The 23,759-nt window shown below is 37.3% G+C and overlaps 1 protein-coding gene across 10 annotated transcripts in view; it reads left to right on the forward strand.

The window, feature by feature from the left end:
• Positions 1 to 23,759, forward strand: part of dlg1 (discs large 1) — a 96,928-nt gene that overhangs the window by 51,795 nt on the left and 21,374 nt on the right. For 8 of the 10 annotated variants that reach the window (XM_011307266.1, XM_011307270.1, XM_011307268.1 and 5 more), the window contains 5 exons: positions 3,667 to 3,702; positions 12,624 to 12,899; positions 13,587 to 13,805; positions 14,952 to 15,102; positions 15,287 to 15,416. In XM_011307266.1, coding sequence (XP_011305568.1) covers positions 3,667 to 3,702; positions 12,624 to 12,899; positions 13,587 to 13,805; positions 14,952 to 15,102; positions 15,287 to 15,416 — 812 coding nt within the window. The remainder of the gene's footprint in view (positions 1 to 3,666; positions 3,703 to 12,623; positions 12,900 to 13,586; positions 13,806 to 14,951; positions 15,103 to 15,286; positions 15,417 to 23,759) is intronic. The other 2 variants (XM_011307267.1, XM_011307275.1) reach the window with 1 other exon arrangement.

Below are 23,759 nucleotides of genomic sequence, written 5' to 3' on the forward strand. Positions count from 1 at the left end.
GTCACTGACAAATTTTGAATGAACTGGATTCATATTTATCTACAGTCTCTCAGGAGTAATGACATGAAGGGATTGATGTCTGGGGATACGTCACTGGTAGCGTTTTTTAAAATTATTTTCAGAAAATTTTTTTCTAATTAAAATATTGAATCTTTATTGGCGAATGAACTGAGGTTTTCATTGCTAAAATTTTAATGGCTCTTCAGTTAATTCTCGATTTTTTTCCGTCAATTTTCCAATTCAGAAAAATCATGAATTTTTGACTGATTCCGCCGCGAAGGTATTACTTGAAGATTTTCAACATCGAAATTGCAGTTTTAAAACCATAAAAAGTCTTATCAGTCGCGTAAAATTTTATCAATGGCTTCAAGGGGGTCGGAAATCGAGGCCGAGCGTACGACTGTTATCAATGTGTCTAGATAACAGGGAGACCGAAAATAAACACAAAAGTGATATTCACAGGTTGTAAGAGATAACGAAAAAATAATTTCTCTTAATTTTTTTATTTCAATGGATTATTTATTTAATGATGCATTAAAAATGAGGGCATAATACGTGCATGCAGCCAGACGATGCGGTTTTGCTAGTGTTTCCGTGTCTCCCTTTTCACTTTATCGCTCCACAACACCACCTCATCCCTCCACTCTTTTGCCAAAAAACCGCAACTACGTACACATTATTTATTTATGTACACAAAGGAGGTTGAATCTGGGCGGGAGAAAAACCGCGAGAGGTATAATACATATCTGATATTGCTGTGATGATATCAGGTGACGGTGTTGATAAAAAAACTAAAGCTCAACACACTTTTTCCGAGAGAAGAAAAATGAGTTAAAGTTCAAATTATTTTTATCCACATCAAGGGTGGTTGTGAGAGGGATGGGGGTGATTTGTTTTGGAGAAATGAGAAAATTTCAGTTTTTGAAATTCAAAAATTTAGGCTGATGTCTAACTTTGACTTCAATTTAATTTTAAATAGTAACTCGAAAAAATTTTACATTTTTCCACTTCCTGTTTTCGGGGAAATGTCGATATTTCATGAAAACCTGAGGAAAATTGGGAGGAAATTGTGGGCCGGAGGTGTCTCACAATTTCGTCAGAGTGATTTTACGGCTTCTACGAAGCGCTCAGGGATGAAGAGAAATTCTCAGGGAAGTCGACATTTCTCGGAATATATGAATATATGGAGTGGTTGAGTGCACCCCGGGAAATCGATATTCCATAAATGTGCAAATTCAACCGAATTCGAGTGATTGCCAGACGCCCCGGTAAAGTGTTCGTATTAACCGGACTTGTGCACCTGTCACCACAATTATCTTATCAGGTTCATTTTTTCCCCCAAAGCGACAATTCACAATACCCCCACCAACTCCCCATCTGAAAAAACAAAAATGCGTATTTCAAAATTTGAATTTTCGCGCGCTCAAGAACTGGCGGTGCGCGAGCGCGCGAGCGCGTGAGGCGGGAAATTTCGAATAGATTTTTTTATTTGCAATTATCTCGGCATCTAATTAAAATTCAGGGATCGTCATACGGAATTTTTCATCGGAAATTTGTCTAGGTATTCATTGAAGCCGACAGCTGCTCATATTTTCTCCTTTTTTTTCGGGAACAGGGAAATGAATTGCGAGAGATTTTCCTGCCTCACATCGATCGATTGAATATTTTTATGGGTGTTGAAGCCCTAGGCACTGAGAAATCCGTGAATTTTATTTATTCACGTAAACGACATTACTCGGCATATCACCTGGGGCCCTTATGGTACCTCGTAAATGCCGGGTTTATACGGAAATATACCCCGTTACCTCTTATATGACACATACGTTGACATTTTCCCGTGTATATTTCTCCCTCGGCGAATACCGAGTTAGTCTCCTATGCATCTCAACGAACATTACGGATTTAAGCACTTTGTAAACCCCTTGATCGTAAGCATGAAAGGAGAACCGATCTTTCAGGCGCAGGTGAGGAGAATATAAAAAAAAATCTATTAAGAATATCCTAGGAGGCCGCGTCCTCGAGTGGAATCCATGAGTCTCTTAAAAAATTCCATTTCCCTCGGAAATAGCCGCTTTATTTTACCATTTCTGCCTTATATACATTACAGTACATAAAATGAAAAATAGAGAAATATCGCCTGATTCATTATTTATTTATCAAAATATTGGAAAATCTTTTCATAAAATTAAATCTCGTTTCTATATAATAGAAAAAAATTAAAATATCGCGTATAAATGATTAATTAAGATTTTCAAAAAATCATATTATTATTAGTCGAAGGGGTGAGGTATTATTTAAACCCTCAAAGATCGTGATATATTCTAGTTTTGAAAAAGTCATTGAGGAGTGTGTAAAAGTCGATTTGAGGGATTTCGGGGGTTGAAAAATAGTGAAGTGTCAGTGATGTTGATTGCAGTGCAATAATTCAGTGAGACACCGATTCACGTCGAGTGACTGCCGTAAAGTGAGGGCAATTCATTCTGGGAAGAAGGCACTCAGTCCCTCTTGCACTTTACGACGATAACGAGTCTCATAACCTCCCTTTATCTTGTCTTCCTGGCTCGTTTCACCAAAGACTCGCCTACGGGTCGACTTGGGGGGGACCACAGTGTCTCACCCATTTCATCCCCTTGTGTTACCAAAATTCTCACTCCCCTGTACATCAAAATTTTCAGAGAGAGAGATTTAATTAGTTTCGTGTGGACGTACAGCCTTCTGAAAAATTATCATGCTAATTATATCAGCGTAATGGCATTTTTATACGGTACGAGGATTCACGAAAAAATTGCACGGGGGACGATTGAATTATTATTATTTATTTTTTTTTTCGAAAAACCTAACTGAAAAGTCATTCTTCGTGAATCGGTGAAATTCATGGAATTGGCGAATAATTAATGAATGTTCAATTAAAAAACGTTAATCACGAAAAATCCTGATTGCCTGTCGTTACCCGTGTAATGGAATTGTAATCTATTAATTAATCGCACACACGAGTGTGTAAATAATGCGCAAAATTCGGAGGGTGTGATCGTAAAAAACAAATGATCCCTTAATTAAAAATTTCTGTACGTCGCGGATATCTTCTCATAACGAGTGCTTCAATTAGTGGCTCAGGGGTATGTGACAGGGGACTAGCGAATTGACAAAAACGAGGAAAATGCATGGGGTATGACGGATACAGAGGGGGGATGGATTTAACAACCCCTGGTTAAATCACTTCACTGGAAAATTTAATTGAACCCATCCGAGATTTTTTCATTTCACCCCTTCGTCCCTGTTTTATTTCTTCAGCGGATGAATTCGTGGATTCCACGAAGAAATGAGCTATTTTAATTAATGAAGGGACATGCGGACAAAACCTCGAGAGAATGGGGGGGGGGGTGGAATCCGTTTGAAAATTATTCATGTGTGACAATTGAGGAAAATTCTCTGGGAAAAACGAAAATTTGACGAGTTTTTTTGTAAAAAGCTGCAGGTGCCAAGAATTTTTCGGTTTTTTTTTTCGTTTTGTTTCTTCCGTTGGTATTTCGAATTAGTTTTAGCCGCAAGGAATGTTATTTGTCGATGTATGTGTTAGAATTCCCGCATGAAACAACAGATTTCCTGATTAGAAGAGTCTAGACTCGTGACTGTTTGTCTAATATTCCGGAAAAATCGTTGTTACAGGCACATACACCGCTACTCGCAGCAGATCCTCGACATGTGAGTAAAAATTAATCTAGAGTTTCTCAATTAGACGCAACCCGGGTAAAAAAAAATTGTAATCGGAATATTTTTTCCAAATTTTCAAAAAATTTCTGGAAAACTTTTCAGAAAATTTTTATTTTGAAACAAAAAAATCTCGGCAAACGAAATAATTGCATTTTTGAAAAATGTTTCGAAAATTTGTTTCGGAAAATTTTTTTTATAATTTTCTAGGAATTTTTGTGAATATAATTTTTTCATTTAATTATACTGTTGTTTTCTTACTTTTTTGATTATTCAATATTCTTACAAAAAACGCTATCTAAACTATAAAAAAATTTTCCTATTCAAATTTTTGAAAACTTTTTCAAAACCTTTCCCAAAAATAAAATTTTGTTTTCCGATTTTTTTTTGTTTTATAAAAAAAAAATTCTGAACAGTTTTCCAGAAATTTTCTGAAAAATAAAAAAAAATATAACAATTTTTTTTTACCCGGGAATCTAGCTGATCGAAATGATTAATCGCCCGATTAGCATTCGCTCCAGAATATCGTGCATAAAACCGAAAAATCTCGGCATCTCCAGTTTAAAAATAATTTTTTTGGAATTCCCTCAACAAATTTCGATAGAGAAATGGAATATTGAATTTTTTCTTCACCGTGGGGAGACAATTATTAGTAAAATGCGGAATCAATTAATCCGGGGATTAAATTGTATTAATTGAGAATTCAATCAATCACGCATAGGCGGGAATTATCTTCTTGCCGGTGGTATCAACTGTTGCAACCACATCGTTAACCCCATCCTGAAATTCCACTCGACAATTTCTAACGCATATTCCATCCTCACTCGTTATTACCCGTTCCCTCATTTCATCTCTGATGTCACTATCGCTCTTCTGCGCCTCTCCAATTTTCGCCGGGAGAAATTAATCAAGGAAAGTTTACCAATCGCCCTCTGAGACCTTCATCCCGATGCATCACACTGACATTTCAGCAATTGAGGGGTGAATATTGGAATCTTCATAACGAGAATTACAACCGGAATAAAAATTTTTTCTAATTACACTATTGAAAATTCATTGAAATTTCACTCGCAAATTCATTTGAATTTTTACGCCAGTTTGAATTGAACTTGAAAGTAAAAAGAGATTTATTTTCATTCTTAATTGATGATTTTTTAATGAAAAACATTTTGAATAACAATTTTTTAAAATCGATTTCGGCGAGGAAAAATTGGAATTTTCAATCGATTGAAAACACGAAAAAAAAAATAATAATAATTCATCTATTTATTTATTAATCAACTAGTAATAATCAGCACCTTATAAAATCCGAAAGATCAATGGAATAATTAATTGAGGTACATTCTCGTTTAAAAGTAGAAATTTCCATTCACCCCTCAATAAAGGCTTTCCCCTTCCCCGAGATCCACCAAAAACACGATTTAAACGCTCCGTCCGAAGTTCAAATGAAAAGCGTTGGAATAAAATAAGCCGAAACTCACCCTTTGTCCTCATCCCCTTTGCCATCTGCATATACATTTTTTTATCTTTAACCATTTCCGCTGATTCTCTTGTCTCGTATCCAAGAGAAACTCTTCAAAAGCACCGGCTTGTGCACGAAGACGAGTGTTTCACGCAAAACTTTATAAACTCATCCCCTACAATTTTCATCGTGCTTTTATACATCTCACCCTTCATCCCCATCTTTAACTTTCAACGTAGATTCATAGCGTCACTAATTCGATTGCCAGCCACTCCGAAATGTCCCCCCTGTGACTTACGTTTCATTTTCAACTCCTCTGGGACTGAAATCTGTTCGTTAAACTCAGCAGAAATGGAACTTGTTGAGAAATACAAGATTCCACTTGAAAGAAAATCAACTCCGGGGTTAAACGCGAGAGAATGAAAATTGTTGAGCTATTTTTCAATCGTCAAAACTCACGATGAACCATCAATAAGCATTCCTTTATTTATCAGTTGATTCTTTTTGATTGCGATAAATAACTTAATGGGAACAATTGGACTGTTGTCTCGACTTGAATCATCGCAAGTCGAGATTCAATCAGAAAGTTAGGATTTGATTAATCCAGTGCTTCCATTCGGAAGAAATAAAATAAAAGAAAGAGAGAAAAAATAAAAAATTCCACAATAAATCAAACAATTTTATTCGCCAAATATATTTTCTTGTGGCTAGTTAATTTTTTTGGTAGAAATCATTTTTCTTCGCAGTCGGTTTTAGTTGATTCTAGGAAAATCGGGCCTCGGGGAAAATTACTGATTATTGGTAGAAATTGATAATTAAAAATTGCTCAATTTTCTAATAATTTCGTTTGGGTGGAAAAAACGGAGAATTTGTCTAGGTCAATCTCGGCAGTAGTAACAAACAGTGGAATACATCTCTTCCTGTCATTCCATGAGTTGAATTCCCTCCCTGGTGGCATAATAGACCCGACAGGACGCACCGGCCCTCCATATATATCATTTCGGTTGACAAACCCTCACCCGTTCTTCCTTCCGTTCTCTCGCCCCCACAAATTGCTCGGATTAGTTTATCCACTGGTTTTTTTTTATCTCGTATCGAGAGAAAAATTTTTTTTGAAATACGATAAATCTGTTAGAATTTTTTCGCCAATTTATTTAATCGAGTTTCAGTTATTTGGAGTGGAAAAAAAGAATAATCACAGAGAAATTTGAGATTGAATGTCGATTAATAGTTCAATTTTTTTTAAGTACTGAAAATAATTATTATAATCATGGGTTCATGGCAGGAAAAATTGACTCGATATTTTCAGTCAATCATTCAGTCGTTCTAATTTCAATCGTAAATAAAATAGATGTTTAACAGTGAATTTTCCGAGGGGAAAATGTCAGAAGTTTGAATTAATTCGAGAAGTTTCACAACTGTGATGGATTTCACGCGGATATTTAGTTAAACAAGTTTCGGATGATTTTATTTGTTTGTGGGGATTTTTTTTTAACGAGGGATTGCAGTCAAGTTTTTCAATTTTCGGTGGTAGACTACTGCTGGGCAATTTCCATGTAAAACGGCTAACCGCAGGGGAAAAACTGATATCGGTGTTTACAAACGCGGGGTTGTTTGTTCGGCCCTTCATGATTTTAACTTTTCACTCATTCCTCGAGATATTTTCACAGTGTACTATCTTCGACAGATTTCCTTTTGAACCGATGATTGAAACTCAATTGGAATTTTTGAAAATACTTTTTGCCTCGAGGCACGATCTAGTGATTCCTCTGCGATGCCATACATTGCAAAAAAAAAACATTCCATTTCCATGAAAATTGTTAACGAATTTCAATATTGAGTATCTCGTGGTAGATAATTTAAAAGGGCTTTTCCGGATTGAGTTTTGTTTTAGGATAAGTATATCTCGGTACTATATCTCGATATGCTGTCTTCAATTTGTTGAGAGGAAAAAGGCGGAAAAACATTCACTCTTTTTAACCAGAAGTTGGTCGATAGTCGTAGTTCAAACTGAATCTTTTATGGTTGTAATTGACTAAGAGGATAAGACCGGAATGAATGGAACATGAGGGAAGCTTTGTCGGCAGCCAAATGGATTTGGGGGCGGAATGGAAACTAGATTTTCTTGTCTCCACCGTGGCTTTATTTGGAAATACATTTTCCACTGAATTTTACTATTCCCTAGGAAATGATTTGTCAATTCTGGGCACTTGTTTCGAGTATTTCGATTAATCCTCAGAAATTATGCGACAGATCTTGGTGATATTTTTCATTCACAAGTGAAAAAGGGACTGTTGATTGTGGGTTGATAGAATGACGAGTTGAGTGTTAAAAACAGAAAGGCTTTTTAAAAATTCTCGTCGAGGAAGAATCCAACCAAAATAATTCTCCCGCTTAATTAGTCTATGAATAAATTATCCTTCTTAATCTGTGCCTCTGGCTAGAAAAGATGCTGGTGGTTACCTGATCTTTATTTATGTGGGAAAAGTGGTGGTGGAAACTTTGGGGCCAATTTAAATTAATCAAAGTTTTGTTCAACACTAAATTTCCATTCTCTCTCACAATTTCCCTTCAACTTTCACTCATTCACTCTTTCATGTTTTATTCACATGCAAATATCCTTCGAGCCTCTATCAAACCTAAATTAAAAATCTCGTGCCGAACCCACGTCAATAAAACGATTTTATCATCAACTCACCGGCGTAATCAACCAATTTCCTGTGGAAAACAACATTCCCCTTTTTAATTATCAAATATTCATCGGAATTAACAACTGTTTACGGAATTTTAGGTTCATCAATGATTAAAAGGTCAATTAGTCTTCGGTTTTGACGAGAGGATAAAGTTCTCACTGGCCTTGAAATATTTGTAGCCAATTACCATTAAAGCATGAATTTTCATTAATGATTCTGTCCTAAATTGATTGAAATCGTAATGAAATTGGAATTTCCATGATTTTTTAACTTTCGGATTATTCTGGGTGAATTTTTGGAAAAAGTAGCACTTGGGAGTGAACGTTTTAACTCGGTAAAAAAAAAACAAACCCGAAAAGAGTAAAACTAAAACTTTGAAATAAAAAAAAAATGGCGAAACGTGACCAGGATAACGGTAGAGTTGTATGTCTCCACTTGGTGACTCTGATCTTCCCTCTTCCTCCAGGGGGAGAAAAACTATAAGAAAAAGTAAAATACAAGGGGATAAATGTGTAGTCCACACAAACTGGGAATACAGGATTGGAATAAATTTACGAGTAGACTCTGAGCTAGTCGGGATTAATCCTGTTTCCATTCTCCACTGATTTCCACTTGGCTATTTATTTTTATTTTTTTTTTCTACTTCCACTTCGTCTACACCTACGTTTTACCTTCTCGATGACCCCTGGGATAAACGATTTCGCTTGAAATGGGTGATGCAATTGTTCGAATCACACCTGATCGAGTGATCGGGTGTACGTGATGTCATTTATTTGGACAAGTTGATTGTTGAAGAGATTTTTAGAGGTTTATGTAAAGGATTTTTGGGATTTTCAATTGCAAATTCATCTCAACTTCTTCGCAAAATCAAAATCTCTCGTCGGGTATTTTTTTTTGTATATGTTTGGAGGTTTTATTATCGCCAGAAAAATATTGAGAATGAAGAAAAAATCCGCAAATCCGTGAATTACTCATTGCATTCATGAAAATTGAAAGAAAATTCGTGGAATTTAATTTATCTTGATAATATTAATGTTCGAAACGAGCGAGTAAGTGCGAAATGTTTTCACTGTTTCGTGTTTAGAACCGGAAACGGAATGAAAGTCTGGGAAAACAATTGTTCTTGGGAAAATTCGAAAAACATCAAGTCTAGGGCCATTAGGGTATTAAACCTTTTCTTCGTGACCTCTCATTCTTCAACCGGGGGACAATTTGAATGATTAAGATATCATTTGAAAAAAAATTGTGCTGTAAAAATGTCCTACTTTCGGGGGAGATACTCCGCTAATTTCTTTTTATCGGAGGGTGAGAATTTGCCGAGATTCGGGTAGACGACGCGTTTGTAAAGTTGGAGATTCTCCAATTTTCCTAATGCACTTCAAAAGTGAAAATGAAGTTTCGGCAAGTACTCAGCTTTCGTGCATTCATTGAGATTCGAGAAATTGAATTAATTAAACGAGTAGGTGATTTTTTTTGGAAATTTTCCTCTTCTAGGGATTTTGATTCATTGAAAACCTAAATTTCAAAAAATTTCTGGAAAACTTTTCAGAAAATTTTTTTTATGAAACAAAAAAAATCGGAGGACAAAACAATTTTATTTTTGGAAAAGGTTTTGAAAAATTTTTCGAAAATTTGAATAGGAATTTTTTTTAATAATTTAGATGGCGTTTTCTGAGAATATTGAAAAATAAAAAAAATAAGAAAACAACAGTATAATTAAAAGAAAAAATTATATTCCCAAAAATTTCTAGAAAATTATAAAAAAAATTTTCCGAAATAAATTTTTGAAAAATTTTTCAAAACATTTCCCAAAAATACAATTGTTTTGTTATTTCAAGAGAAAAATTTTCCGAAAAGATTTCCGGAAATGTTTTGAGAATTTGGAAAAAAATATTCCGATTACATTTTTTTTTAATCGCGCAATTACGCAATTTTACGGTCATCACTTATTTTTCTATTCGAATACTAGAACGGGTGCCTGAAAAAAGGCGGTATATAGCCTTGGATCCAGTGTCGTAGGTTAATGTTACCTGGTATTATTTATGATCTCTGGAGGATGCTACATAAATCCACATGTAGGCAGATGGTATTTCGTTGCACTTGTCGCGTGCCTACGTAACCGGAAATGACATTCGGAGCGTGTCGGGGATCTTGTATTACTCTGCACGGTATTTAGGAATTGCACAGAGACAATAGTCTGTACCTTGAAAATGTTATAATCTACCAGCTATTTTTACATTGTCAGAATAAATGTCCAACTATTCGAGATTTCCACCTGATATTTCAAATTTCATTGAAACATTTCCATGAATGAAAATTTTCATCTTGAATTTCACCGGAAAATTGTAGACCCGGTATTATTCGAATTACGCAGAATTCATTCTGAAATATCATCTGCTAATTTTCTCGCTACCACTAATCATCGCAAACTCATTATCTCCTGTTGCGTGATTTAACTGGTGTCGTGTTACTCAGATGTGCGGTTTTATAAATCAGAAGTACTGGGATTTATTCGGCATGGAATTATATTTAGTTTGTGGAGACGTTTACGGGGTGACTCACCTCCGTTTCTGGGTGAAGTTTGAAGCCTATACACACGTTAAACTTGCGAATTTTCTTGGGTACATAGCTCTGGTATTTGTATGTTTGGTTGGACGCAGTCAACTCCGGCATAAGAATTCTCACCTCATTTTATTTGTTTATTCTGCTTTTCACTTCTGATGTTAATTCTGTTTGGAGAAAATCGTCGCAGAACTTCTCTCCACAAATCTAGTCTCTCAACCCAAAAATATTCCTTTTAAAATGACGAATTGTCGAAAAACCACTAGAGATCATGGATTCTCAATGATGTCATTGGAAAGCCAGGGAAATTTCAGTGAGAAATAAAAAAAGACGACCCATTTTGGCCCAGTGGTTTCCGAGTTATCACGCATTTTCATATCGCATCACCAGTGCGCAAAGTTGAACTTTTCCACACACCGTGCAGAAAATAAAAATTTGAGGTTTAACGCTGAAAAGTCAACTGTTCACACAGGATTTCATACAGAAATCGTAATTTTTATATCACGTGGGTAAAGTCACGTTTTACCCACGCAACGATAAAATAATTTTTCAACATCTCGGCAATAGCTGAGCCAAAGTGGGTCGTTTTATTCACCGGTGAGAACGATTTATGGCATTCGCGATCATGTAAAATAATTGAAGCCAAAAATTTCCTCACTAACACGAGACGTATCACCCGAATAAAAGACTCGAGTTATTTCGGCTGAAGCGCGTCGATGTGACAAGCGTTTAGTTTTAGATTCAACAGTTCGAGGGAAAACTCGTCGTGTATTTTCACGAGCAGTTGAAAATAGTCAGTCACACACTCGACCACGAGAAACTCGAGATTATCGGAAGTTCATTCGACAATTAAAACAGTCATTCAATTGCATAATCAACCTGTCCCAAAAATTCTCTCAATTATTCGGTAAAAAAAAAAAAGAAATTGTCAGTTAATCACTCATTAAAGTAATTCCTCTCTCATCATCTCTAATTCAAATTGATGGCGGTTAATTTATTGATAATGATTCAGTTCATTTTTCATCTATGAAAATTTTATTTGAACGAAGGGGTGAGTGGAATATTTTTTTAATCACTACCTTGACAGTGATTCACCGAGTTAGATAATGATTGCATGCCGGATGGGATATCAACTGTCACTCGTATCAATCAAGTCGTAAAGCTGTTTGCGTGATAGTGGCAAAAGTTCAGAAGGGGTGAAGTGAAGTGCAAGTTGAGAGGAAGAGAAATATGCGGTGACGTTTGCTACATTGACGATGATTGCCACTTTGCGAACGCTCCACTCTACCGGAATGGTAATAATTTCTCCCCCTCCTCACTTTGTTACTTTCTAACCGACCACTCCCTCCGCCCCCTCGAAATCATATTATTTCATGATTAATTGCTCATTGGAGGCTGGAATTTAGTGTCGCGTGTGGTGGATATCCTGGGGAATTTCCGGTGCCATTGAACCCGGGTTTAACCTCATTTATGGTCATCATGGGGATGGACCAGAGGATTGAAAAAGGAAATATCATTTTATTCCGTTGAAATACGTCCGTCATTTTTCATTCATTTTTTTTAAATACAATTCTCCCAAAATGTCCTGACAATTTTTTTTTTAATTATAATGTTTGATTTAATAAACAATTTGATTATTGATGTGAAATTTCTCGAGGGAAATAAACGGAAACAATGGGATTTTTATGTTTTTCAATTTATTCGTGGAGAAATTTCAGTTATCAATATCTCGCTATTTCTTCAGGGTGCGTTATAATATTCAGATTTTAATGCAACTCCACTCTGGACTATTAATCACAGAGGGTGTAGCATTCTCATACCCTTCCGAAGAGTCTCAATTTAATTACACATTTACGAGGCTGTAAATTTCAACCGGTCTGACCCTATCATAAGCCGGAATACGAGATTAATAAATTTATGCTGTTGGGGATGGTGAAGTCAACATCCTCGACATAACATCTCATTTAATGAGGGGTAGTCCAGGACATATTTACAATTTTTCATAAATAAATTACACCAGACGCCCGAATAATTTCTTTATTTATTAATTAATAATTTCAATTATCGAAGGGGTGGGTATTCGTTCTAGCACCTGGACTCTAGGTACATCCGAATGCAGACCCTAGAGTTTTGACGATAAATTTATCTTTGGTATGTTTGGTCAATATTTTGATGATTTTATTTTCAATGATTTGCAGGCGAATGGGGACGATGACTTCGAGTACGAGGAAATTGTTTTGGAACGCGGTGGTGCAGGTCTTGGCTTCAGTATCGCTGGTGGAACTGACAATCCCCACATTGGCAATGACACAGCAATTTATATTACAAAACTCATACCGGGTGGTGCTGCCTCTGCGGATGGACGTTTGCGCGTCAATGACACGATACTGCAGGTGAATGACGTTACGGTCGTCGACGTACCCCACGCGACGGCCGTCGACGCACTCAAGAAAGCTGGCAATACCGTTAAATTGGTGAGTCGTCATTTGATCGATTAATTCCTAGAAGTATCGAAAACATCCCCTATCAAATAATTCAACCCAACATGCATTAATCTCAAATTTTAATAATTTTATAACAATTCATTTATAATATTATTTATAATATTGTATATTTCCAAATTTTTTAATTCTCATCATTTTGAAAGAAACATTCTTAAAGGAATAATTAAAGGGATAAATGTGAATGGGTTATTATTTGTTAATGTTGTCATTGGAAAAATGACGCGAAGCGCAAAATATTGAAAAGTTTTCTTTTTCTATTCGTCAATTCAATTCAATTTTTACTTCTCCTCTTGCACCGAAAATAAAAGAGTAGAGTAATATCTCAACGTCTGAAAGGAACAGCTGACGTGGTTATGAATCGATTGCCTCGATTCTTGCGAATTAACCCGGCACTTTCTTTCTCCACTGTTTTTTTTTTTCGAAGGAAATCCAATCTATATTTTATTGAAGGGCGGGAAAACTATTTTATCATCTCGTTTCGGGATTTGGAATTTACTTTCATGGCAGCTGAAGTGAAGATGCAGAACGATAAAGCCAATTTTTTTTACGTAAAATAAATTCACCGGGGTGATGAGATATTTTTAGGGGAAATTTGTAGGAGAGATATTTCAGGGAAATGTTGGTTTTTCATTTGGAAAATTTCGTCAATATTTTCAGTACGTTCGAAGACGGAGAAATACTGCCTCTCACCTAGTCGAGATAGAATTGATCAAGGGTAACAAGGGCCTTGGATTCAGTATCGCTGGTGGAATTGGCAATCAGCACATACCCGGTGATAATGGGATATACGTCACGAAGATCATGGAGGGTGGAGCTGCTCAGGTTGACGGACGTCTCGTTGTTGGCGACAAATTGGTGGCCGTCAAGAACACACTGGTGAGACAAATATACTATCGTATTTCATCACACCCTTTTCGCACGAGATTATATGAGCTGATCAATCGAGAAAAAAATTTTACTCTATCGCCCCAAGCCGTCGACGAATTTCTTTTCCATCCCAAAAATATCGTCGGAATCCGACGCTCCGAGTGATCCCATTGGAAAGGCAAGAAAATTTCAACCGGAATTAAAAAAAAAAACATTAAATTCGGCCGAGTAGTTTCTGAGATATCGCGGTTATTTGTGTCCCCTGTCGCCAGTGCGTAAAGTTCCATTTTTCCCACGGCCGTGTACCGCCCAGTTTTTCAGGATTGCAAATTTTTTACCGGTAGAGTAAAAAATATATATTGATATGCGTCCGACACGTGATTTTTGATTCTGAGAAATTAGCAAGTACCTCGTGTGCAAAGTTACGTTTTACGCACGACGGGATGAAACTGTTTTTAGGGCTTATCTCGAGAACTACTGGGGCAAAGTGAACAATTTTTTTTTCTATTCGACCTAAAATTTTCCAGTCTATCCACTGATGTCACTGAGAGTTTTGTATCTCGCGATATAGAGATAATCTCCTCAGGCTGATGAAGTAGAGGTGGGAGAACTTATGAAAGTTTACAAAACTAATTAGCAGAGAGGATTATTTATCAAAGAATAAGAAGCAAAAGCGGCCACAGCTGAGGATCGATATAATGGTCCTTCTTACCAGCGACTGAGGCGCGAAAAGTTGGTCTCCGAAATTCCGAGGGGTCATTATTGTCGGGTCGTTAAGACCAGGAGTTTCAGACGGGGGGGAAAAAAAATTATCAACTTCTTCCGGTTGGCGCCAACAGTGACACCTGTGATATATTAAATTGTGAAGGAAAGGGAGGAGAAATTTCTTGCGAAAATGGGAAAATACCTCGAGAGCTCTCGTATCAGGAGAATTTCTCGTCACTCTTGAAATTCTCAGTGAAATTCCTCCGTAATTTTTCCCTGGCAATTGCTCATTACGAAAATATTAAAATCTTCACAAAATAGCTGGAGAACCTCGAGGCCACGATTTTCCCCTTTTGGCAGATTGAAACCTGATAAAAAACCCCTATAAAACCCCAAACAACCCCCAACACGATAAATCATCAAAACCATTCCATTTGAAAAATGCTTCAGGGTGAGAAAAACCTGGAGAACGTGACGCACGAGGAGGCAGTGGCCACTCTGAAGGCGACCCAGGACCGAGTAGTACTTCTTGTTGCCAAACCGGAAGGGATTCTGCCACCACCACCTCCAGCCTCGGACCATTCTCTGTCACCGCAACCGCGTAAGCATTTTATCTTCCCCCCATTATTTTTCCGCTCCATTCAATAGATTCTTCGAGAAATTCCCCTCAAAAAATAAACATCCCGATAAATTCTTATTTTTCATCACATTCATCTATTTTTTATTTAATTCCAAATTTTCTTCATTCACATTTTTTTAATTCAAACTTATTCTACGTGTGACAGGCAAACAGAATGGCTCAGTATCAGCTCTGGAGAACTCGCTGGCATATTCTCAGGAGTCTCGACATGCCTCATCCTTGGCACTTCATGGCAGCCAAACACCCCGGGCTGTATCGCAGGAGGACATCTCCCGGTGAGTCATATTTACTCAATCATACGTTAAATAAATTGCCAACTAATTCAACCGGAAAATTCCTCACACCCGGAGTATTGGAAAACCGGTTAATTAAGCAGTTAGAGTCTAGTGTCACAGGGGTGGGGTAAATCGTACGTTAATTACCGATGGATTAAGGACTTGTCTCTGGGAATTGTCCTGGACACGATATCTCGTTGGCATTCGCTATTCACATGTCCCTCTCAGGATTTCACGACTTTATTTCATCGATATCGTCATCGTCTTCCTGGGGTTATCAACTACCCAAGACCATAATATGAGGGGATAAATAATGAGAGGGGTATCGTGCGCTAAACGGGCTAATTATACTTTTAACTGCACTTGGTGCTCGAGACTTGTGGAAAATCCACGTTTAAATATCGCCTCGGGCTGGAAATATTTCAGGCACCACCCGGGCCAACACAAAAGTTTCGGTTTAAGCGTTATTTAAACTCGCACTTTCCACCGCCACTTTTGTTGAATTTCCGTTGAATTCGGGACGAGGAAGGGAAGAGAGCGAGACTGGGATTAAGACTGAGGTACTTTCTTCCGAATTAGAGAGAATTTTATTCCGGATTCGATCGAAATATTAAAAATTTTTATCGTGTTACTATTGCACTCGGATCCCAAACCATTGAAGATTTATAATTTCATGAATAATCAGACAGAAATGGCTATTTCTTTTTCTCTGGGAATTAATGACTCCTTTGAGAAATTAGACCGTTTGAAAATTACACTTGTAATTTCAAGTAGAACTATTTATAAATTCTATTAGAAATTCTCTCATTATTTTGGTTGTGGAAAATTTAGAGGAATTTTTCATTTGAATTTCTAGAAATTTTTAACAGTTTTGATAGCTTCTTGATTATTTACTACGACGCGTCGTAAATCCATATCGATCACTCGAGTTATGGCTTTCTAATTCCTGTCCTGGGATAATTAATGGCCATGGGATGGGGACAAGCCCTGCCTGCCATTAGGACAATCGTAAATTCTCAGTACGTATTTCACCCACGTAAATGGGTGAAAAGCAGATTCGTATATCATCCCAGAGTTAGACCAAATGGGCCGGAATTAAGTTACTGACTGCCCGTGGTTTTTTCTTCAGATGGAAAAATCAACAAATTCCTCATGATTCTTCATATTTTCAATATATTCATTCTAAAAAAATTAATAAAATCCCATAGTAATTGAGTCGGAAATTCAATTTAACACTGAGATAAATAAAAAATCGGCGATGGACGGAAAATGACTATTTTCCGCGATTACTATTTCCTCCGTCACCGAGAGATCGAATAATTATCCTCGTAATTAGCTTGTTAAGTCGAGCAACGGGTAGTCGCTCAACTAAATTACAACAGGCATATTTACTGCTGTAGACTAGACGAGATGGAAGGGACTAATTTAGGAGAAGGAGAAATTAAACTCTTTTTACCCCGACTTTTTATCCACCAGGGTATTACGGGTGAGTGGCCCCCATAATTCTCCACCGGAGAATCTACGCACGTGGAGAAATTATTCTTACGCCAGTTTTTCCCCATTTTTCGGAAGAATTATGTCTAAGAACGAGGGGGTAATGAAATAAAGTTGGAGGAGAATTTCAAATGGCTTTTGTTGTTTGATGGGTTGGCTTGAGAAAATTGCCTCGAAAGATAATTTTGCTGAGGTAGTGCTGATCGTCGAAAAAAAAAATTCTCATTTTTCCGTAAAATTTTTCACACGGGCGTTCATTGAAATTTTTTGAGATTAGTCGGTCGTTCAGTTTTCGTCTTACTTTTTTCGTGACACTTCCCCTCGATAAATTTAAAAATTCCGTCATTATCGACTGCATTCTGGGATTCCCGTGAATTAGGTGAATCAGTGGTTTATCGAGAAACGATTGAACTAGACCAATTGCCCAAAACGCTCTTGCATTTCGAATATCCATGCGAAACTGTGTGTGACCCTGGCCTGCATTCGAAAAGCGAGCGGTTGTGCCAAGAATCCCCCACCGTTTGTTACATCACGAAGTGGTCAACCACTCGCGAGCAAATTTGTGGCTCTACCACTCCGATTTGTGAATTCATCCACTCGGTTATATTAGAATTAACTCTATAAATGAAATCCCGAGGGGATCACTCCTGAAGTTTCGTTAATCCCTGTGAAGGTCAGGCGGAGGTCAAATGGGGAATTGGAGGGTGACGCGCGGGTCAAATTCGAAGGTCAAGCACTTCGACGCGTCACATGGGTCAACCATTCGAGGCAGAATTATATATTATCCATTCAAGGTTAATTTTCAGGGCCTAATAGAGTTTAATAATGGCGTTTAATCCGTCGGGGCATCAAAGGATTGCAAATATTAATTTCGTGGTAAAATGAAAAATCTTGGGAATAATCTCTATTCTTCTTTCTTAAAACAATAAATTAATGTCACGGCTCTACTGGATTAACAAACTCGGTCCGTGAAAAATCTAGCGAAGATTTTCCTTCGTTACTCTCGGTGGAAATAAAAATGAAATTTTTCATGGCCATGGAAGAATTCCCGTGGTTTTTACGGGCCGAGAGACAATAAAAGTATGTCCCTCATACGGACTTGGGGTTAAAAAAATGGAGAAATGGGGAAAAAGTCGTGGACATTGCCCCTATAATCCGCGGGATTCTCTCATCCGGCCACATTGTCCCAGCATTCACTCCCTTACACGGCATGGAAAATTTAATTTTTTTTTTTCCACTGGGCACATTTCCTCTGGCGATGACACCACTCCATACCCACCGAGATCCGGCTCACTAGTGAAAAAAAAAAATATATATATATGAAAAAGCGCGCTATAATAAAAACTGCAAACGCTGTAATTAAAACAAAATCGTGGCGCCTCTAATTGAATAATTTTCCCCGGATTTTTCAACTCCAGTCACTTTTATTAACAACTAGCCTATTTCGCGGAAATCGTGGAAATCTCAGATTTTCACGATAATTCAGACGATTTGGAAAATTGAATCGGGAATTCTATTTTTTTTTTTTACTTGAACGCTGAATTTATTCTTCCGTTCGTTCGCGGGAAACCTTGAGGCAGTCATTGGTGAATTATCAATTTAAGTAGCGAGGAGTTACATGAGTTACGTATGTAATGACACTGAGGAGTTTGCAATTGACTGATAAGGGGGATGGGGCAAGAGGGAAGGGGGAGGGGAGAGGCAACTGCAGATCGGAATGATAATGACATTGTCCTCTTTCCTTTGTTCTCTCATTCGACCTCCAATAAATTAATTTCCAACAAAAATGATAATTACAATTAAACGTTATGAAAAATGAGATATAGATGAAAAAATAATTGAATTGAGATTATTCTTCATTTTGATTAAACCGTTTGAAATTCTTATCGAATTTTCTTGACTAGGGGGTAATGGCGGTAATTATCACGCACCATTCAGTCTTTGATGTTGAAATTTAAATTGTGGATGATCCACACGAGACTTTGAGAGCCAAACATAAAGTTTATTCGATGAATAGACAGGACCGAGGGGTTTATTCAGTGTATACTACGGCCTCATTACTGAAAATCCTTCAACTTTGTAGAATTCAGTGCTGAAAGGACTCGGTCTTGACAGCTGATCCTCTCAATGGGGTAATTTTTAATCCATCAAAACAATTGTTTTTAACTTTGAAAAGTGTTGAAAATGGTTGTCGAGAGGGATTAAGGGATTGTCAGATTTATACGATTTATTGATCAACGCCAATGGGTGGAAACAATATAGCTTTGGGGATTTCCACACTTCGCGTTTTAATTCCACTCTTCGGTTAGGAAAATTTTATTTGGCAACTTCTGTATGCCCATTTTTCATTTTGATATTCGATGAATTCGATTCAATATCATTTTTTTAGCTCCCCAATTTTTTCAAATGCACCCGCGCGTTTTGTCCTTTGATGTTCGCTGGGTTGAATATTTTTTTTATCATCTGCCGTTTTTAATTTTCTTGAAACTTATCATATTGCTTTTTCATCGTTTGCCGAGGGTTTAAAATTATTTTGGACAATAATTATTCAGTGAATTCGGTCGTCTGATCGTTTTGGGGACTTTTTTTGGGACTTATTTACCAAGGGAACCGTAATTATCACTTTTGGAGGAACAACCCGCTAAGTGACTCTCTAATTATCTCCAAATATTTGTAGTTACGGAATAGTTGAGTGTAACCCGATTAATAAGACATCTTGCAGTAGATTTTGGGGCTCTAGTGTCGAGTTATTCGAATTCACGCTCATTACCATCAACCCTTAGGATTTCATCCCCTCGACTCAACCCCTGGGTGAGAGTTTGCCATTACTTCCCTCGAATCTAACGAGATGGATCGACGTTCAACGGATCATAAAACTTTTGCACTTGCTCGGGTGTTAAAAAAAATTGAGGAAAGAAGATTCATAATTCCCAATTAAACTCGTCCCTGAGTTTGTACTCATCCAATTCCCCTCGAGCGAAAAGACAAATTATTATGATTTATTTGAGCAGAGAGATAGCGAAGTTTTGCGCTCAAATCGCGTGAGAAAAATTTCCCGGTAAACGGATTTTTTACTGAAAATTAAGAAGGGATGCCCCAACTTGAATTTATATTTTATTTTAGATTAATTTTAATTAATCTTAATCAAGACTAATTAAGATTAATTATCGATTAATCGGTCCGAATTAAAAAATCCAATCAATAAATAAATTCGAATCAAACGAAAAAATTAAGTCGATTCATATCGATATATCGAATTTCATATCTCCGAGTCAAACTTGATCTATAACTCAATCCAAATAAGTTCCATTTGACTCAAATTGAATTGTTTTAAAAAATTATCAAAACGAGATTAAGATGAATTTTTTGTCTATTAAATATTCCATTCACGGATGAGGACGAGAAATTCTTGGAATTCGTGGAATCGATGGGCAATGGAATGCTCAGTGTTACGTATCAATCGTACCATTGATAGGGTGGTGGGGTGGGGTCGGCTACTTCTAGAATACGTGACTCCAATAATGCGATCCGACAACACCAAGGAATGTGGCAGAGAGTGTAGATATCCACAGACCATTTGAGTCCTGTCATAATATACTCGATCCGACGAGGGTAACGCGAACTTCCGGTTAATCCGGAAGCAGTGACAACTGTCACCGAATTTCCGGACGAGTAGAGACCACCCCCCACGTCACGTCTCGATTTTTTATTTTCGGTTTTAATCTTTCGATTCAAACAGAAAATTTTCGCTAATCGATCAATCGGGTACACGTGTCAATTGACGGAAAATTTCACTTTCTCTCGGAGTGAAAGCAATCGTTTGACGATTTTAGACTGTCAAATTTCCGGCTAGACCCGGTTTAAGAAACAATTGGGGTACAAATCGTTATCTATCCCGGTGAGGAGAGTAAACATGAGTTGTTTTTTTATTTTTTTATTTATTTATTTATTTTTTTGATGGACTACTGTATTCGAGTCAAGACCGTCCGCATTCGTAATCGCATGACGCGTTCGCCGTGTCACTCGTGACTCAGAATGGACTATCCAACACCAGGGAAGGCACTATTCTTTTCCCCCCCTTAAAATACCCCCTTTTCCCCTGTCCCCCCACACTTTTCATGATTCTTACAACGTGCATTGGCTTCAGTCTTGCTAAATACATTGTCGATCGCGTTGTAGTGCCGGTTTTTACCTGTCTCGAAACAATTTCCAATCTAAAATAACGAGTGACATTTTTTTTTTAATGTTTCCGTGGAAAATAAAAATTATCACGGTTTTTTATTTAAAAAATTGAGGGTGAATAAAAGTGTCGCATTTTTTTTGGTGATAAATATAATAATTTAGAATTGGGAGTGTTAAATTGAGAAAACGAAAAAAAAATTGTGGACTTTTTCGGGATTTAAATAAAAATTTGATTTTTGAAAAATTGAAATCGGTAAGAGAGTAATGTGAAAAGTAATGAATTTGAGCCAAAAAATGTGAGACTCAGTCGTAAATTCTTTTCAATATTCTTATCTCGTAATTATCATTCCTGAGCTCATTTAACAGTGGCAAATAAAAACGAAGTGTTTTGTTTTCCACGCGAGTGACAAGTGAGAGCCCATGAATAATCCATTCATCCAAGGTTTGATAAATCACTTAATTTATGATTCATTCGGTGTCATAAATAACTAACTCATTCAATCACGGGTACCTCTTCCTCCATAAACAGTAATAACACAGTGTCAGTGCTTGAATCGATTCTCGAGGTGAATACACCCAGTCGTAAACGTCAATCGACTCCAGCAGTTGAGGGAATAAATAGAGAAGAGGGTGGGTCATAACCTAAGTATCCATTAAAAAAAAAAAATCGAAGTACACGATGCCACAACCCCTCGTTATTACCTCATCAACCGATAAAATAGAAAACTAGCCCCTAACGACTGGTAGATATTGCATTCGATACTTCGAGAACCTTTCGACATCTCACTCGAAACTCCAAGAAATTTCCGATTTCACCCTCTGGCCTCGAACAGATTGTATCCAACTGCTTGTTTACCCTTCACCCGAATTTATTTACAAAAAATTGATAACGTACTTTTTTTTAACTACACCTCTCCATCACCGAAATATATCAGCTCTGTTTCGGTATTCTGAAGGACTCGTATTGTTTGGATGAATGCATCGGTAATAAAGTGGAACCTTGCCAATTAAAAACACCTGTGTACTCATCCAACCTAGTGCACTCAGATAAAGTACCTCGGAGAATAACGAGTTTATAGAGATGAATAAATTGGGGATGGAGGGATAATCGGGGATTGGTTACTGGGGATTTTCTGTGGGAGCTGTTTTTTTATTTGGTTGAAAGTCGAGTGAAGGTCAAAGAAGGGCGAGGGGTATTTTATCGCGTGGGTCTAGCTTGGGCGGTGTTGACCTTCAAATTTGACCCTCACGTGAAGATCAAATATTAATTTTAAAGAATAGATTCGTCATTTGAGATGACGGCTTGACCTTCAAATTTGACCCGTCGCTTTTTGGTCAGGGTTTTTATTTTTAGCATTTTAATAGCGGGTAGAGTTCGGGAACTTATTCTTGAATATTCAAATTTTTTAAAATCGATTGCAGAATAAAAATCCCGCAATTACGTGGAAATTACGGGTCATTGTTGATATTCATGTTCTCAATTCCATAATTAATATTCCATCTCAATAATAACTGAAGTAAAAGTCAGTGGAACTTTGAATGAAGAAAATGAAGGATTGAGGAAGGAAGGAGTGAAACGTTGAAAAAAAAAGGTAGATGAAGTACTCGAAACTCCAGTAATTACGTCCTCAACGACGGTCTTTGCAAGTCCAGAGAGGTCTGAAAATCGTTTCCTCCCTTCCAAGATTTTTATCATTTTCTCTCCTCATTTCACTGAGACCCGTCTTCCCACTGAGTTTGTGAATTTCAGTTGCGGACGAATTCGGAAGTGAAAAGAGGATGAGTCGAGACGAGAATATTGCGAATGATGAATAATCGAGGAACAATAGAGCATTCAGTATTTTTCCCCCAAGCCAAAACAATTAAATCGAAACGTAAAAAACACTCGATAAGCAATGAGTGCCTGGAATATAAAATAAAAAAAAATACCTCGCATTTTTAAATTATCATCATCGACTTCGACGAATTTGATTCATAATAAACTCATCATATTATTCCCACAATTACCTCACATCCGGTAACTGGGAAAATCCCGCGATTGATGCATTTTCAAAAATTTCCCACCGCTGAAAAAGAAAAACAATGAAAAACGCGAATAATTGCCCTGATACGTCCGAGATAGAAAAGAAGATGTCATTGAGCGTTAAAAAAACCTCTCTCCCTGCAATAAATTCTGCAATTACCCCCAATCAACACTTCCATTATCCCCCAATAAAATGTCGACAATCCGAGCAATGGGATCACCCCGAAAATCCTCGCATCGGTACTTTAGACCTCTTAAACTCCTTTCACACCTCTCAGCTTCTCCCCGACGTTCCGCGATTAATGGAGTTCATTAAATCAGCGAATAGCCTCAATAATAATGATAATCGCCTCGTGGATGACTTGAGAGGGAAAATGATGTCGAGTTGACACTGCTCATTTGCCTGGGACGATCTAACCGTTGAATAGGAATAACAAAAGGGAACAGTGAAATGATACTCGCCCTCTTCGGGTACATGGACTCATTCATGAAGATGCGTGGGAGTTGATAAAGTCCATGGGCTCGACCTCGTTCATTACAATACCGGTGGGAGTACCGTAAATGCCTTGTGGAGATCTCGGAGGGATTTTAACGAAGAGTTTTCCGAGGACATTGTTGAAGGGAAGTGTATTGTTCAGGGTTGA

This window comes from Fopius arisanus, unplaced genomic scaffold, assembly GCF_000806365.1.
Source record: "Fopius arisanus strain USDA-PBARC FA_bdor unplaced genomic scaffold, ASM80636v1 scaffold00053, whole genome shotgun sequence".
NCBI lineage: Eukaryota > Metazoa > Arthropoda > Insecta > Hymenoptera > Braconidae > Fopius > Fopius arisanus.